The 17249-nt window shown below is 48.9% G+C and overlaps 8 protein-coding genes across 8 annotated transcripts; 4 read left to right on the top strand and 4 right to left on the bottom strand.

Moving 5' to 3' along the window:
* Nucleotides 1-1082: 1082 nt before the first annotated feature.
* LTR84_006165 (uncharacterized protein) lies at nt 1083-2330 on the bottom strand (the record flags this gene model as incomplete). Its single annotated transcript, XM_064849726.1, has 1 exon — nt 1083-2330. The coding sequence occupies one exon, from the start codon at nt 2328-2330 to the stop codon at nt 1083-1085; it is 1248 nt and encodes a 415-aa protein (XP_064703481.1).
* A 622-nt stretch (nt 2331-2952) lies between these two features.
* On the bottom strand, nt 2953-4503 carry LTR84_006164 (uncharacterized protein; the record flags this gene model as incomplete). The annotated part of the gene is made up of 1 exon (XM_064849725.1): nt 2953-4503. The coding sequence occupies one exon, from the start codon at nt 4501-4503 to the stop codon at nt 2953-2955; it is 1551 nt and encodes a 516-aa protein (XP_064703480.1).
* Nucleotides 4504-5320: 817 nt separating this feature from the next.
* Nucleotides 5321-5950, top strand: LTR84_006163 (uncharacterized protein; the record flags this gene model as incomplete). The annotated part of the gene is made up of 1 exon (XM_064849724.1): nt 5321-5950. The coding sequence occupies one exon, from the start codon at nt 5321-5323 to the stop codon at nt 5948-5950; it is 630 nt and encodes a 209-aa protein (XP_064703479.1).
* A 208-nt stretch (nt 5951-6158) lies between these two features.
* Nucleotides 6159-6572, top strand: LTR84_006162 (uncharacterized protein; the record flags this gene model as incomplete). Its single annotated transcript, XM_064849723.1, has 1 exon — nt 6159-6572. The coding sequence occupies one exon, from the start codon at nt 6159-6161 to the stop codon at nt 6570-6572; it is 414 nt and encodes a 137-aa protein (XP_064703478.1).
* A 623-nt stretch (nt 6573-7195) lies between these two features.
* Nucleotides 7196-8173, top strand: LTR84_006161 (uncharacterized protein; the record flags this gene model as incomplete). The annotated part of the gene is made up of 1 exon (XM_064849722.1): nt 7196-8173. The coding sequence occupies one exon, from the start codon at nt 7196-7198 to the stop codon at nt 8171-8173; it is 978 nt and encodes a 325-aa protein (XP_064703477.1).
* Nucleotides 8174-8466: 293 nt separating this feature from the next.
* On the bottom strand, nt 8467-9595 carry LTR84_006160 (uncharacterized protein; the record flags this gene model as incomplete). The annotated part of the gene is made up of 2 exons (XM_064849721.1): nt 8467-9118; nt 9267-9595. 2 exons carry the CDS (start codon nt 9593-9595, stop codon nt 8467-8469), a joined length of 981 nt encoding a protein of 326 aa, XP_064703476.1.
* A 1058-nt stretch (nt 9596-10653) lies between these two features.
* On the bottom strand, nt 10654-12085 carry LTR84_006159 (uncharacterized protein; the record flags this gene model as incomplete). The annotated part of the gene is made up of 2 exons (XM_064849720.1): nt 10654-11249; nt 11299-12085. 2 exons carry the CDS (start codon nt 12083-12085, stop codon nt 10654-10656), a joined length of 1383 nt encoding a protein of 460 aa, XP_064703475.1.
* A 3506-nt stretch (nt 12086-15591) lies between these two features.
* Nucleotides 15592-16255, top strand: LTR84_006158 (uncharacterized protein; the record flags this gene model as incomplete). The annotated part of the gene is made up of 2 exons (XM_064849719.1): nt 15592-16085; nt 16147-16255. The coding sequence occupies 2 exons, from the start codon at nt 15592-15594 to the stop codon at nt 16253-16255; spliced, it is 603 nt and encodes a 200-aa protein (XP_064703474.1).
* Between the last annotated feature and the right edge of the window lie 994 nt (nt 16256-17249).

Below are 17249 nucleotides of genomic sequence, written 5' to 3'. Positions count from 1 at the left end.
TTGTTCACGATCCTGTGATTCTCATCGCGGAATGCTAGATCAATCTCATCTCGATATCCAAGGCACTTTCGGCCCTTGTTGATGCACTGGCTACAAGAAGGCCTTTTCTGATCGCACTACTCCGTTCGGTTAAGGGAGAGGTCGAGAACATTTGGGGAAGGCTAACAGCGTACCTTGGCTCTTTTCTGTCGACAGTTTTCACAGCCTTTGGAAGGCTTTCCACAATACACCATCATCAAATCAGCACAAAAATTGGTGATTTGGAAGTAGGGGAAGCGAGTATCACCCAATTCCGTTTTGTATTGTGTGATAGAGAGTGGTCCACATTGTCCTATCCCCACTGCATCCCTGCGGCGAAGACATGATGACCAAGGTAGCCGCGAAAGCCTGGATTGAGAGCGAAATCGTTTGCACCTCGAGAGCTGAGAGATGAATCTGCGGACTAAAACCCGAGAGAGCCGCGATGACGTAGGCGCCCGGAGCATTGTTTCGGCGGAGCCTGGAGCCTTGCGCTAGATCAAGAAAGGTATGCAGCTCGCCGCTAAGCTCAGGAGATTCCCCGTAGAATATTACGAAGTAGGTAATGACAAGGCTTACTACCTAGTCTTCGTACTCTTACTTCATCGTCCGTTGGTGCGCCCATGCGTTTCTTTCTTGCAAAAGTACGAGGCGGATGTGGTTTTTTCGGAAGACGAAACGAAGTAAGCGTCATCGTGTCATCTGCGTGAGTGATATCTTCTCCAACCTACTAGTAGATCCCAGACCTATCGTCGACTTTGTGTTCGAGCATTTGCCAACTCAAGCAAGATCACAAATTCCTGTCACAGTGAGCAACATCGTCGATAAAGGAGGACTGCAAGTGGGCAGCAACACTGATGTGGAGGATTTACTGGTTCGATGGGAAACAGACGGTAGCTTACCAAAGCCATTGAAGAACAACGTGGTCACTGAATTGGTCGTCTTCTGTAGCAAGACTTTCTAAGCAACTAGGCAGACAGTACTAAGTACCTAGTATCGGTCAAAGGCTTGAGAAGTACTTAGTAAGACTCAGCATATTCGTTCTTACTTGGTACTTACCAGGTCTACACAACATGATAAACGAGTTTCCTCCCCGCGGCCTTACCATCTCTAAGAATATTCAGTCCGTCTGCAATGCCATTAAGACCACCGGGAACGACTTTAAACGGGTGGCCTTCGAATTTTCCCTGCCCGATCATTTCCTCCAACCATCGAAAGAGTTGTTCTGAAAATGCAATGTCTCCTCGTGCCTCGTCAGGTGGTGGTTGTTTTGGCATTCCAGGTCTGTACGCTCCTTCATGTGCTGTACCGACGAAAGTATAGAGAATCTCGACGGATGCAGGGATCTCACTCTCAGCATATTGATTTGCACCAGAGAAGACACTTAACTTCCCGCCAGTGGTCAAAAGCTGTGCGATGCTCACCCAGCTTCCACTCTCACTGTATGCATCGATAGCATGCTTCAAGTCCAAACCCTTCTCGACGAGAATGGTTCTTACAGCTTCCTGGACCTTTGACGTGCCAGATCGATAATCCAGAAAGACATCTCCGACGTTCCCATCAAGATGCTTCTCAAGATAGTTGCTACTGCCGCCTCCAATCGCGATAATCGGACCGATACCTGCCAATTTTGCAAGTTTTACGAGATAAAGTCCAAGAGACGTGGATGCGCCGTAGATGAGCAGAGGTTTTGCGTTGTGCGTCTTCTCCGCGGTCGGGGAGATTTCCCACGGGGCCACAAACCTTTGCCGACGAAACAAGGTCAGTGCCGCCGTTGTTGTGACAAGTGGGATGGTTGCCGCTTCCTCGTAGGACATTGTGCTTGGGATCTTCAGAACTGTGTGTGCAGGAGCCACCGAATATTCAGCGTAAGCACCGTATGGTGCGAACATAGGATGAAACGCAGCTACTCGCTCTCCAACGCGAAGGAGAGTGACCTCGTTTCCGGTCGCGACAACTGTTCCAGCAAGGTCATCGCCTGAGTTGATAGAGAGCTTTCTTGTCACTAGATGAAGCCAGTCTTTTGGGTTTGACGCAGCAACATGTACTTTGATAAGGACCTCGTTTGGTGCGAGGGAGGTGGGGACTGGTATTCTGGATTGTGTGGCCGTTAATGGCGTCGTCGGCTGAACTGTGACCGTGATCATCTCGCTCGGGATTATAGTGGTTGAGGCCATTACTTGGGCCTTATGCTTGAGCCAGAATGCTTTGGTGATATGCTGCGTGAAGGGTTGGAGCGTATTCTTGGGCTGATATGCAAAAATGTAACTGACCACTGGTGGTGGGCTTTTTTGAATACCTGTCTGTTGCATCTCTCCTCTGAGAAGCATAAATTATATCCTTGGATGGGAGATAAAGATTACTTTATGCATTGAATGGCTCGTCAATGTAAACTTTACCCAAGCGAGGTTCAATACATATATTTATCCACTCGAATGATGAATAATGCTTTGCAGGGCTGTTTCTCGCTGGTACACTCGTCTGTTGCAATTGCTTGTGTGGAAGGAAACGCTAGCACCATGACAAAGAGTGCCAGGGATGCAGGGTTGGATGCGCCACACAATAGGCCAAGACCTGGAGCCAGAAGTTTATACTGGCGCCACCTGCTGAACCCAAGTTGAGCATTTCCTCTTTCTGATTTGACTGACTACTCAGTACTGGAGAATGATTAATGCCTGACTAACGAAGTGCCACTACCAAACGCGATTGGAGCAAGGTTTCTTGTTCATAGCGCGCGCCACTTCTTGCGGAAAGACTTCGTTCATGGCTATGTCGTTCTGGGATAGAGAAGAAGCAATCAAATACGACGTTGCGCCAAATCAAGAGCCAACGACTTATCCTTCAAAAAGCTTACTGCATCTGCTGTGCTATCCATGAATGCTCGTTCATTACCGCTCAATCGCCTTCTCTCCGATCGTTCGATAGCACTGTTGCCTAACGCTCGCCGGTTCCATTCCCTCTTGAGTCAAAGTATCGACTTCTGAGAGCCTGGCTGATGCCACTAACTCTACCAGCAACACCTCCATGCATCGTCATCGTTGTGTTACCCATGCCTGATAGAAGTGCCTCCTCTAAAGCTGACTGTGTCACGCTCGCATCGTCAAGATCCGAGAACGAGCTTCCCATGCTGGGGCTTGTGTCACTACCCGCACCAGTTGCATGACGTCGTGGTGAGGAAGGCAAAAGTGCACGATGAGGTGGACTCAAAGGATTGACATTTCCTGTTCGGTTGAATGCATGTGTGGCTTGAGCTTGACGAGAGACATTGCTACCCACGTTTGATTGATGCGTTCTAGCCGTGACATATGTTGCAGTCGTACTTGGGTGAGTCTCGGTGGTCGGGCTTGAAATTGAGGACGTAGAACTTGTGATATCCTGGGCAGTTCTCGGTGTTGGAGGTTCGACTATGGGTGATGAGACGCGCTCAGAAGTTCCTCGGCGATGAATACCGGGCCGAGCATTCTGCGTTTGGAACGGGCCAGGCTGTTGGGCAAATTCTCCACGCAGAGTAGCACTGGGATCTTGCTGTGAAGAAGATGACGGACGTTGCTTAGAATCAAGATTGCTGGGTTGTGTACTAGGCGTTGCGAACGGTAGGAATGAGGGAGAGTCATCATCGTCATCGTCGTCAGAGATTGAGTGTTGAGCATTGGTATTTGAGTCTTCCTGGCTAGCTGCAATCCCACGTTGCGACTGAAGATCCTTTCGCAGAGAGAGGCCCCGACGATTGACTGATGACGGATTAGGCCTTCTCGTGAGCATTCGTGATTGTGTCATTTCTTCATCAGAGTCTGATGATTGGGGTTGAGCCTGGGATTGCTGTTGCAGAATAGTGCGTGGTTGTCCTGGCGAGCGGCTGATATGATGCTGAATGCTTCCACGCCTTGACTGCAACGAGGCATGGCCGATTGCGTTGTCTGCATCCTTGGAAGACTGGCGGGATAGTGGTCTTGCAGTGGCTGACACAGCTCGAATCTGGGGCGGGCCAGCATTTCCGCTGCCAGGGACATTTCGAAATGGTAAAGAAGCTCTGCTCTTTGCAGGAGTACCTGGCGTACTATCCCCGCCGCCAACAGTGGGACTACCCAATGCTTGGGTTGAAAGTCTGGATGGAACACGTGATCCACCGCTTTCAGTCCTTCTCATGGCCTGACCACCGACCATGCTGGCAGAAGTTGATCCAGGGACTGGACTAGGGGTGGCAGACTGCCTGCTATTCCCCACACGTCTCATATGAGCACGAACCTGTTGTAGATTACGCTCATAAAGCCAGGCAGCTTGTTGGAGGAGGAATCGTTCCGAGACTTCGAACTGCTCAGCCAAGGATTTCCAATCCGTGTCGCTGTTTTTGGCCATTCTTGATAAAATATCCCATAGTGCATGTTCTTTGGTGGTGTTCCAGACGACTGGAGGAGGATCAACAAAGGTGCCGCGCTTGTATGGCATCCGTACGAAGACGGTGAAATGATGCTCGGGTTGATCCATCTCGGTTGGTGGCTGACCGGATTTTGTTTGTCAGTTAAGATATGCACATCAGAAAAGGAAGCAAAGATCGTGCTGAGAAGCCATAGCGACCTTGACGTGATGAATATGACTTACGGTAAGGGTGATTAATGGAAGAGGTAATTGTTGATGTTGAGGACGTTGGTGACGTTGGTGATGATGTTGAGTCCTAGCCTGTGGCTGGTAAGGGATGCCTTCGGTGGCATGGTTTATCCTGTTCCGGTGTGGCGTAACTGTGGCTGCATTAGCTTGTCACATATCACAACTTCATCCTTGCTTCTTCATGATACACACCAGTTGCTCTTTCGTGGTAAGGTGTGCCATAGGTCCTCACAAGCGTGAAGCCATCTTGATCTTCATAATGTGGTACATATTGTATCTCTGGATCGTTCGACATGATGTCTCTTGCCAATCCGCAAGACAAAGCAATGGATGAACTGTCAACACGCCGTTGTGTGTTGATCACCCCTTTCAGTGAAAAGGAGTGATCTCTGTCCCAGTCTGCGTTGATCCTGCGCACAAAAATTCACAATGAGGCACACCGAGATCGATCGACTGTGACCATCTATGTGCGCGCTATTCGCCGATGAATGCTAGATCGCACATTATCGATCCAGGCGCGATCGAGCGACGCTATTCGCCGATGATTTACAGAAAGGCCATCGATCGCAGCGTCTTAATGGCTATTACTTACCATCAGATTGATCTCCTGCACAAAAGAATGCGAGCTCGATCTGTGCAATGGGAAGTTTAGAGGTATTTAAGCAGGCATCAGTGCTTGACATCCACAATTACCATTATGCTCCACTCATTTCATGCCCTCAAAGCTTTCCAAGCAGAGTACACTCCACTCATATTCGAGGTTCAAAACCCTTCTCCAAACTCAAAGAAGCCCCACTATCTCGATCTCAATATGCCTCTGATGATCCCTTCCAAGCACACAGTGGTGTTATTTCCCAGCGGAATCAAGGGGCCAGCCTTGTTCAAAGCACACTACCAGCCTCAGGAGGAGGAGCCTGATGCTGATGAAGTTGCCAATGCAATCAAATGTCGTAGGCGAATGCTAAAGCACGTAGTCTGGATGCTGGCTGAGAAGGATGTCTACTCTGTGTCGAACGGACTGTTGCTCGAGCAGCAGGCGAAGATAGTCGCCCACTCCTGGAAGCGTGTTCTCCTCAAGTTTGCAAAGAACGACGTAACGGCGGCCGTTTCACTTGCACCACTCAACTTTGCTATCCTCATTCATATGTTTCTCCTCGAATTCGACTTCATCAAATTCCGCGACGTGCCTGGTTCTGAACAGGACGTGGAGACACAGGACACCGAAACACAATCCACGACGCCGACAACTCAGAGTTCTCAAACAGTTCGATCCCGCCGTCCGCGAAATCGCCCATTGTATCACAGTTCTACCAAATTTCCACATTGAGAACACACCACCACCACCACCACATTTCCAGTACAGTCTTCTAATTCTCCTCTCGTCATTCGCCACAGAGAATTTGACCTGTTTTCTCTTTTCATTCGTTCATTCAAACCCCTGCCCCTCCACTCCCCCGAAAAAACCCAAACAACAAAACAACAAAACAGGAAACAACGAAAAAGCAAAAACAAAAAACAAAAAACAGTCCGCTACAATGTGCTTCAAATATCACTGCATCGACTGCAAGCAGAACAAGTACAGCTCCTGTAAGGACTACGACGAAGATACCCGCAAATGTGGCGATGGTACTGAACCAGTTCCAACCATCCGAATTCCTCAAAAATGTGGCACTTGCGTGACCATCAGAGGAGCAATTCGAGGTCTCCGGGTCCTTCTTTTCAGAGAACCATGGCTCGCCACCGAAGGCCTGGCTGGGGCGCCAAAGAAAGAGAGCTGGGAGATGGGGGTTGACGAGAAACACGACTGGGACCACGACTACCAGTCAGGAGGTGAAGACGAGGACGGCTACACGCAGGAGAAGAGAAAGGCTATCAGAGAGGAGGCAGAGCGTGCAGTGGCCGCGCGCTGGGATGCTATGAAGAAAGAGCAGGAAGAGAACTCTCAATGAGGGAAACTCAGTCTTGTGGTTGGAGTGTGGACCATCTTGTTGTGTCGCTTCAGTCGGTGTTGTGGATAGAAGTCGATGGAACAAAGATGAGAAGAGTTTTACCACCTATCTCGCCATGGCAAGTCGCTTTAATGAAGAAACTTCTTGCAATGAATAATCCAGATCTGTTAAGTTCCACCTGGCTCAATTCCGTAAGATTGTCTCGTCGTAGTTCAACCAGTGAACTTCATGTGACGTTCAAGTGAGCTTGAATTGAGATTTTGCGGTATTTTACTATGGTTTGAGGGAGGACGCCGTAGGCAAATTCTTCTGGGTTCGCAGAACGGGCACAGGGTTTGAAAGATCCTTTTGTGATCCATTACTTACAGTGGATACCCCAGACCCACCGACCTGGATATTGAGTTTTGAATGAAGCCTGTCATGAGGACCTACCGTGACCGAGGACCCCAGAATTCAAAATCTCCTAAGGTATATAAGAAGCACCCTGGAATCATTCTCAAACATATCGAATTCTGTAGCAAAACAATAGAGCAACAGCGATCCTCAGAAACCCACCAACGTTCGAATACTTGGAAATGTCGTCCACTCTAGGTTCAACCTGAAGAAATTCTATCTACTCTACGATGGGTGCTTCATTGAAAACACCAGGCGGTCCTAGTGACACGAAGCAGAGGAGTAAGTTCGTCCGATCGATACGATCAAACCTCTTCTCCAATGAGTGTACGCCAGATCCAACGAGAGAGCGTCAATCACATCGACGATGTAGCGGCGATGGCGATGACCGTCGTCGATATTCATTTGGCTCAATCTCTGGCTCCCCTCAAAAGCCAATAGAGACACTTGTGTGGAGGGAGGTCGACAGTGATATTGTGGAGACAGAAAGGTTCATTTACCGGCTTGTAGACCGCCATCGACATGAAACCCGGAACTTTAATGGGCGGGCAGCTGACGGCATATGGCTAGCACTTTTCCCCACCGCACAATGTAAGTGCTGCACACTACCGACGGCACATTTCTACGCCCGGAAGTGCGCTGGGATCACCTACAAGCAATTCGACCCCACAAAACCCAGCTGCTGGTCATCCGTCTATGGCTCTGACGGCCGTTTCATGTATTGGTCAAGGATACTCAGGGATATAAACTCCTATATTACTCTCGTACTTACCTCTGGAGCAGACGCTCGCGAGATCCATCTGGCTCTGAAATTATGGGATGGGATGATGACCCAAGCAGAGAGGGAACTACGACATGCAAGAGAAGCAGTGGTCGGGTCTGCTAATGCGAACATGCCGCTGGTGGCAGGCAAATGTCGCATGGTAAGCGCACCTGCACCAACGCCGGCGGACAAGGATGTGAAGCAAACCGGGAGGAAGAGGATCATCTGGGCCAGGTGCCAGAAATTGAGTTGCAAATATCATGACACGAGGGTGCCGAGGAAGTCCAACGGAGAGCCCACTACTGAGGCTCGAGTCCTTCTCATGACGTCCGATCCTATGAAGAAGGCCGATAACGTCAAGCAAACTCGACTGCCAGGTCAATCAAGGCGTTCATCTCGCCCATTCGTGCCTATGAGCGCAATAGCTGAGCTGGCTGAGGACTAGGCAAGGAGAATCCCTGTAGGATTTTCGATCGCTGGACGGGTTTGAGGTATTGAGCATTTTGGATGTTGTGTACAGCTGGACGGGGGACTCGTGGTTGGATCGGGATTGGGAGTTGGTACGGTAGTCGGAGTCGTGGAAACTATGGGTACCAAAAACTATCGATTGATCGATCGAGGTTCATTTCTCATAGTGTGTAATCATTCTATCATCAAATATATCATTTGTAATCTCATATCGTCGTATCGGTCTTGAATAGCGCTTGGGCGTTCGTGCATTATAGTCATGAAGGCTCACTAAATGGTGTCACCTTCGCGGGTGATATTGAAATCTTGATCGAACTTGCCCCATCCACCATTCTCTGGCTGATCCAACATCTTCAGCTCATGAACAACAAAATCGTAAGTACCATCATCCGGGGTACGTCCTTGAGTCACATTTCCACCCATGGCAATGTTCAACAGTATCACAAAGTCTGCCATTTTTCTGGTCCCTTGCGGAATGGGGGCCTTCATGACCGGGCGTCCATCAATGTACCACACCATTCGTCCTTGCCCAGACCCTTCATCCTGGTTCCAGGCGAACTCGTATCTTACAGGACGTCCCTGCTGCATACCTTGAACAAAAGTGCCCACCACACGATGCTTCCAATTATCTTCCGGAGTGTAGAAGCCCCAGTGAAGACACGAGTGGTTGATTCCATCGCCGTTCCAGGTTTCGGCAATATCGACTTCACCCTCGTGTGGCCATGTGAACGGTTCAAAAGGGAGAAGCCAAAAGGCGGGCCAGATACCAGCCGCACATGGCAGTGTAAGGGTTGCTACAAGGCTACCCCTGGGACGGCCCAGCCGCTGGCGGGACACGAGCCGTGCCGAAGTGTACTTTCGTGCTGGATCAGGAGTTGTTGGAGCCGAAATTGCGCGCAGGACAAGAAGATTATTTGGTGTACTGTTCTTATATCAGATTCACAATGTCACCATATCAAATTCTGGTGCGGCCAAGTTTCCATCGCCGCACTTCCGACCTATGCGCCAAGGATAGAGGATCTTTAGAACAGAAGAGTTTATGTAGTACCATAGGAGATTAAATCACTTACAAGAAAGAGTTGACCCTGTCGTTCGTGTAGTGTTGAAGCTCATTATTTCCCCAGCCATTGTTGTTGCCCAATTTCTCCTCCCATTCCTGGCTGATCTGGGTATTTGGGTCGAACCGAGCGGCCCAGTATACTCCTTGATTTGGTTGACCACCACCGGGATTGCCTTGGGCAAACATAGCTGCATGCTGAGGGGGTGGCGGCGGCGGTCGGTTATATTGATATTGTGGCTGGCCCGAAGGCTGCGAGGAACCCCCCAAAAATTTCTGGCCTTCGTTTTGTAGATCTTTGAGCTGGCCTTTCAAGGCATTAAATGTTGATTTGAACGGCATGTTGAATCCAAACAAACAATTAGATAAGATACACTACCACGTCCCAGTAAAAATGGGTGCCGACAAGGACTTGAACCTGGCTATTGGTAGATTTATATCACCCACAGCATCTAATGAACCAAAATTGGTCCAAATTGATTGAAAAATGAGCCAAGCGCACTCAGGAGAGTTATATATGATGTTCAAATCGATGAGATTATTAGGATATAAAATGTATGATTTCAAACGTGCAGGAAAGATTAAAAACGAACAAGCAAGCTTGTGCTCAACAGAGAGTTTGACGATGACGTTGCCCCAAGACTTTTCTTAGCCCATGAGTGCCAACCGGAACATACTTCGTATTTTCGTGGACTGACACAGTCATAGTGCTTGGTATTCGGCCACGCATGTTTTCCTGAGGAGACTCCTGTCTATCTCATTGATTTCGCATCCCAGAATAAGGATTATCGAGGAGAGATAAGCTCTCAATGGCGGGGATGTCGTACAGGAGTTGTGTTGTGCTATGTATCACAGCGTAATCTCAAGCCTTGGCTTTCCGCAAGTGGCAGGACATTCTTCCTGCCCGGAGCAATAGCAAAGTCAACAACCATCAAGGCCCATGCTATCGGTACAACTTTTGGCGAAGTCCATGTGGAGAGGTGATTGGGGTGATGCAATCTTTCCTGTGCCACTTTTTTGAGTTGTTAGGTGACTACACGTCTTCAACGTCTATCAGTTGTGGCTGACATGATGGGTTGACTGGCTGACAGACGTCAAACTCGTGATAAACATTGGGTAGTTAAAGATCCATAAAGTGTGGTACATTTGAGGATCGCGATGGCTTTTATGAAACTCGTGGATTTGTCATGATGCCTCGATTTAAGCGTGAAGAAAGTAATGAATTGTGAATCTCATAGTCAAATCGATTATATTATTGATTATTACAAAAGTGATATATGCTTGACCAGAATCGCAACAATGTTAGTCCAAACCAATCAAAGTTTGACCCTAAACACTGACAATCACCGACATATTCTTGTGGATGTATCGCCAGATCATATTCTGTCAACTGCCTTTGCTTATCCCGCTTGGTACAGTACTGGACCTGCATAGACGAAAGGGTTGATCATGGACAAGTTGAACGGCGTCAGATAAGGATTTTGACTGGTCAAAACGATGAACATTGTTCCATTAACAGCTGGATCTCCCTCAAAAGTCGACATGTTAGGTTGGATTGCGGCGCCGGAAGTACCACTGACGTTGACCAGGGGAACATAGGTGGCGTTAAGCTGAGAGACGAACATGGCGTAACGTGGCTCGTCTGCTAGAGGCGATCGCGCAGTCACGTAGCTATTGTTGGGCCCGACGGTCTCATTCACATTGCCCCAAGAAAATTGAATGGGACGACCAGGATATGAGAGAGGGATGGATTTATTTTGGCTAATCGCAGGACCACAGTCGTTCAACAAGTCCGTGTTATTGACGCAAAGGTTATCATCCGCAATGTTGGAACTGTTCAAAGGGTTTGAACCAGTAACGCTCTCAGGTGGTCCGAGGTTTGGATCGGTTTTGGCAGGATTTGGCTGATTATCCACGCTTAAAGATGGGAAATTTTGCCACGCAAGACGTGTCGTGTTTGCCGGGCAGCTGGAAATGTATGGTGCCAATAGAGTCCCTGTGATATATTAGTTAACGTTAACCAGAAGGCAGTAGACTTCACTTACAAGCCCAAGATTGGGGTATTCCGACTTCAAACCAAACAGGCATAGGGAAAAGGCCGTTGAATTGACGGAAGATCAGTTGCTGTCTAGCCTCAGTGGTAATCGACTGAAGCAGAAGTGTAGCGGATTCGCGCGAATCCAAATGACCAAGGAAACCGTAAACTCCGCTCTCACCAAATCTAGTGAGCTTCTGGTTGAAATCGATGAACTCTCGAACCGTTGTGAAGGGATAGTTGTATGTGCATTGAGGTGGTGCTGCCGCACCGAGAATGTTGCTGAGCAATGTCGAATGGCCAATTTCTTGGTTTGCCATAAATGAGATCAGATAACGATCCTCTGCCGTCAGCCCAGCGGCCTCAAAATCTGCATCCGAGAAGGTAGCTAGACCGTTGTTGAAGAGATCCAATTCAATCCATTCTTGATAAAGTGCAAGAGTGAGTGATTCGTAGTCGAAGTCCGACAACGGATGATAATATGGCTCGGTGCCATTTGTACCAGCACCACCCGCTGGTTGATAGGGGACGGGTTGAAATCCTGCTTGTAGCTCGCCGTTCTCGTTGCTGTAGGTCACGGGTAGTGGTGGAAGGGGAGCGATAGACTGTGCCTGCGGAGGTGCAGAAAGAGCACCTGTTGTCGTAGGTGTGCCCTCGAATGGACCATGCGATGTCTCCCCTGTTGGGTCAGCACTCCGAACGGGTGGAATTGGTCCACTGGCAGGTGTCAGAGTGACCTGGGGCGCTGCAGCTGCCAGAGCACCGAGGCTCAGCAGAATACCAGTATAGGACTTCATTGCAACAATTTGACTTATTCTGAGATGAATGAATGTCTGGAGAGGGATATCCGTAGAAGAGGACTTGAAGCAATATAGCTATAGATCTTTGGCAAGCGTTGATGGAGTGTGTATGACCTCACAGTAGTCCGACAAAGCCGAAATGGCGAGGTCTTCGTCATTCTTTCGTGCTAACTGACAATTTTTGAGTATATCATAGACTCAGCCTGTTGCATTGTGGCAAGTCGGTGGATCACGGATATTGCTTTCCTTGCCATCAGTTCCTGTCTATCCACTGCTCCGGCAGAAACCAAGCAATATTCGACCTCGGCTTGCTCGCTAGATATTCTCGGTACTTCAAAGATTGCAAGAAGAGCTCAGTTATGACGCCTCGAATGATGCATTGGACTTAGTGTTCAAAAGATGTGCTAAACAGTGGGGCGCGAAAAGACGAATGTTCTGTAATGTTGATCATGAGGCTGTTTGACTCAGTGGATGGCAAGGATGTGGTGAAAGGCCTTTAAGAGTGGTGACGTTAGGCAAAGGCGGATACCAGTTCCTGATGCAGGATCGGAATTTCAGCATGACCATGCCAACATTCCCCCCAGCCTGAACCAACCTTGCGTTTCCTCGTGTGCAAACCTGAGAGTAGCATGGATGTGTTACTTCCCAAGGCATCACATCCGGGAATATCTTTCACAACTGTCAATTCGCCTCGACGATAGATGAGGTCACGATTCACGACACAGGAGTAGGCGAGCCTTGTGAGTAGTTGACTGGCTGGGATTACCGATACCTGCAGGAACAAGCATGATCGCATTGGCCGAAGGAAAAGACTTCCCAAATCATTGTTATACTGGCTGAGAGCCCGGGATATCGTTGAATACGCGACAAGCACTTCGTGGGCTGTATGTATCGTTGACCCAAGCTTGAGCTTCGGAAGTTTGGTTCCGGATACCTGACATCATTCAGTTGCGGACCTGTTTTCCATCATGAAGACGTTGCTGGAAGTCTATGTTGATGCGACATTTCACTCAATACTTTGTCCAATCGAACTTGAGGTTGAAAATATGAACCATGGTGGAATGCTCGGGAGATACTGTTGAACAGGAGGTTGAGAAGAAAGGAGAGCGCAATGGGCGCTTAGTGTGTCGCCTCTGGAGTTTTACGAGGAGTCAGAAGGGGAATTCCTCCATAGGGAGTAGCATCTCGTACGGATACCTCACCTGCAAAGGTGGAAAGCTTGCACTCTCATTAGCGTAGATCTATCATGTGTCTTCGTTTGGTTCGTTTCCGCTTCACATCCAATAATAATTTCGCATCAAAAGAAATCTAGTGACCATTACTCGGTATTGTATCGAGACTGTAGTCCACTGTCGTGTGAAAAATGTGCTCGCTGTTTTATTCGCCATGCCAGGCAATATCGAATTTGTTCAAATTATTCGGGATTGACCTGAACCCGAGAGTGACACGCTGAACACGTTGCCACTGTTGCAAAGCGTTATCCGCAAGGTACTCTGCCAGTGTTCTCAGACGCATGAGACTAGGAGTACTAAGTCCATGGTTAATAGGCATGTCCTGTAACCTGGAACGTGTACGACTCTAACTAAGTGACCTGATCTCCATAAAAGGAGTTCAGGCCCAAGCTTCTTTCACCATATTCAAGCTTCATTTTGTCGCAACGCCAAAAGCGCCACCATGATCACGGTTACGGAGTGAGAAAGTCAAGCGTATCGATTGATGAGACTAGTGTGTGTAAAAATATATCTTTACTGCTCGAGAACCACATGGGCAAGCTCAAAATTGGTGACCAACTCCTCGCTCATCAATATCCGCACCGAGTCCATGAATGGGAAAAAGTCATGAGTAGCGTCGGGGATTGTGATTGATCTTGTTTTGGCTACCAGACGTTTTCCCCGTATGGCGTTTGAGTAGTATCACTGCAGTGTTTCGAGAACTGCTTCTAGAGGTACGAGTATGCTCTATAAGCGTCTCGGTATCAGAATGATCGTGGGACAGAACACTGAGGGAAAGATTGTCCCACGTCATGTCGCAGGAAGTTTGATTGCTCCATATCTTGTATTGTTTATATATTATCCTGGTCCGTCGAAAAAACGAAGCGGTACTTATTATGTTGACAAAGGTATTCTACAGTTTTAACGAAAGTAAGATGTGACTTGTGCATCAAGGTGGACGCCACTACACGACTTCTAATTCCTTAGGAGCAGGTTCTTCGTATTAGTCCGATTGGGGGTTGTGGTAGGCCTCAAGCCCGCAGCCGTTCTCTCCTTGATTAGTCCGTTCGAATAATTGTTAGTCATAAACGGGAGAAGGAAATCAACGGTGAACGCCTTTGGGACTCTAGGAGACAACCATACCCGTACCGAGTACGAGTCCGGTGCAGACCACAGAATGGAGTAGGAGCACGAAGTTGGGTACGGAGTACTACGGTACGGAGGACCTCCCTGAGTCCCTACTCCCTACTCCCTATTACCACCTAGATCCATAGTATTTACTCTCTACGGGGGAGGGTGCCTCATTAAACAAGGTGAAACCAGCGAGATCGTCAAAGCACCAGAACGATCGAGGCAATCATAGGCAAGTCCACCACCAAGTTTCTACAGTTGGACCGTGGAGCCATGATGATCAATCGATGAGTTGGTTGCTCGGCTCCTTGACTGGCAATGTTTATTTGTTAAGAGCCAAGCTGGGCTTGAACCAATTGGGGAGGCGACACCTTTCCCCTGAGCTTGTTTGAAACGGAGAGTAGCATCTCCAATTGTACCGACTACACCAAAATTGCACCATTTGTTGCCACTATTCGGCAAAGGAAAAAGATTCAGCAGACTGGATGGAGCCCTACCTACGGCTCCAGCTAATAGATTGAGATCGGTCTCCTATTTCGAGGCACAAAATCCTCTCAATTGCATGGTGCTTGGGGAGATTGCGCTCTGGAGAAGCAGCCTTTAGACGGCGCCACCGACAGGGGTAATTAGGGGAAGAGGAGCCAGTCGGCACCAGGCAAAGTGATCAAGCGTGAAATTAAGGCTGCGGCAGTCTTGCGCAGGTACCAGATGACATGGCCAGTCACAACAGCTTTTTCAGTGCCACTCGTGTACTAGAATCTCCAGAGTCTCTCAATCCAGTTTAGTTGGTGACCACATGCTCCTCCACCAAGGCCTGTTTGTGAGCTCTCTCAAGCGCCAAAGCCAACGGGGGTGGGTGGACTCTGGTGGAGAGCAGGGAAATAGTCTGGCTTCTGGTCGGCCCATCACCAACTTCTGCCCGGTCCAATTTGCCATGGCAGCCAGAGGACTTAAGTATCGCAAGATGCCCAATGCCTCTCTCTGATCTTCTCTTCATACTCCAAGCCAGAACTTTCAGTATCCTAGAAAACATTCTTTGACTTCGGTCGTCCATTCTTTCGAGTTCAGCTCACCACATTCGCTTACCATAATACCCTAGTACCTCCGCCACCTTCGATTTTTTTCGGTAATTCCAAAACCTCCAAACCAAAATCAATCAAAATGCGTGCCTCTTTCGCCATCGCTGCCAGCATTCTTGCTGTTGCATCCGCAAAGACCATCAGCGTTACCGACACTGTTGATGTAACTATCACCTCCTGCGAACCGACTGTCTCTAACTGTCCTTACAAGCCAACTGCCACCGGTACATGGGATGACTGGACCAGCTCCACCACCACCACCACTACCACCAAGCCCGTCGTGAAGACCACCACCACCAGCGCCGTCTGGAACGAGTGGGAGCATGCCACCACGACCACCACCACCAAGCCTGCTGTCAAGACCACCACCAGCGTCTACGACCCTGACTGGAAGGATTGGGAGTCCAGCACCACCACCACGACCACCACCAAGCCCGTTTCCCCAGCCAGCTCTACCGGCGTCTGGGCCGACTGGGAGTCCACCACCTTGAGCACCGTCCCCGTTGCCCCAGTCACCACCTGGACCTCCAGCGTGCCAGTGGCCCCCGCCACCACCGGTGTCTGGACCTATAGCAGGTAAGGAGAAGCGATTTCATATATTTCCCGAGAGTTTTTGAATGCTGACTTGAACGTGTAGCACCCCCGTCAAGCCTGCCGTTGCCACCTACACTGGTGCCGCCAACGTCAACGCTGGCTCTTTCGCTCTTGCTGGTCTTGCTGCCGCCGCTGTCATGGTCATCGCATAAACGCCTTAATCTTTTCGCGCGTTTGATTACCTGTCACGAGTACCATGGCCGTCGCAGCACAAAACCACCACAGCAAGCATGTCTGGGGATGAAATAGAGGTGAATTCGGCTTTGTAATTAGTCCTTAGGGACATCAAAGAGGGGGTGAAGGTCGATTGGGGAGGACATTCTATGCATATTTTTGGACGCATCAAGGAGATGCTGGCTAGACCACTGTAGCTAGCATTGCGTAATACCTGTTCTTACCGGATTGATGTGTTCCATACCGAGATTTTTCCCGTTCGATTCTCAATGGTGTGACCACGTATTGTGATTTGCGGCTTGCGTCTGAACAGGTCAAACTGTTTGAACGAAAAGCAACAGGATGTCGTGTAAAACTTTGCATGAATTCGAAGTGCGACTATCAGTATAGACGTATTTTCTTTGGGGCGAATATCTATTTGCACGTGGACAGGGGAATGTGAGAGCTGAGAGCCTGGGGTGGGACCTCGTTCGCTTATGGTGGGAAATTGCAATGTTGTCACAATCGGGGTTTGTTGCCAAGTTTGAGTTTGTGGCGGCAACTTGAACTGACGCGGTTGAACTCGGCAAGACGCGTGTTATTCTGCCCCCGTGACCCTGAGTCTCTGACTTCCTGTTAAGGCTCTAGCCATCCAAACTCCGCTTATTAGAGGGCACATTTCGTCTTCAGGTTGATTTGATTCTAAAATCTTTTCCGACTTTCAAGCTGACTACCATATCTGGCCGCTTTCTGGCTCGGAGCAATTAGCTACTCTTCCCCTCTTCGGGACGTTGATGCCCGTAGTTCCTAGTGCAACAGCGTTGGTTGAACTACGGATACAGATGCAAAGACTTCAGCATGATGATGGCTTATTTCGGCTTCCACCTTTCGGAGCTTTGGTTCTCCTGAATCGTGATGTCAATTGCCGAATCCGAGTTGGACGACTTGACCACAATATCCCCATGGAGGGAAACGAGGCAGCGTTACAATGTT

The sequence above is a fragment of the Exophiala bonariae genome (assembly GCF_035927105.1).
Source record: "Exophiala bonariae strain CCFEE 5792 chromosome Unknown scaffold_23, whole genome shotgun sequence".
In the NCBI taxonomy this organism is placed as follows: Eukaryota; Fungi; Ascomycota; class Eurotiomycetes; order Chaetothyriales; family Herpotrichiellaceae; genus Exophiala; species Exophiala bonariae.
This window is presented reverse-complemented; position numbering and strand designations above follow the sequence as displayed.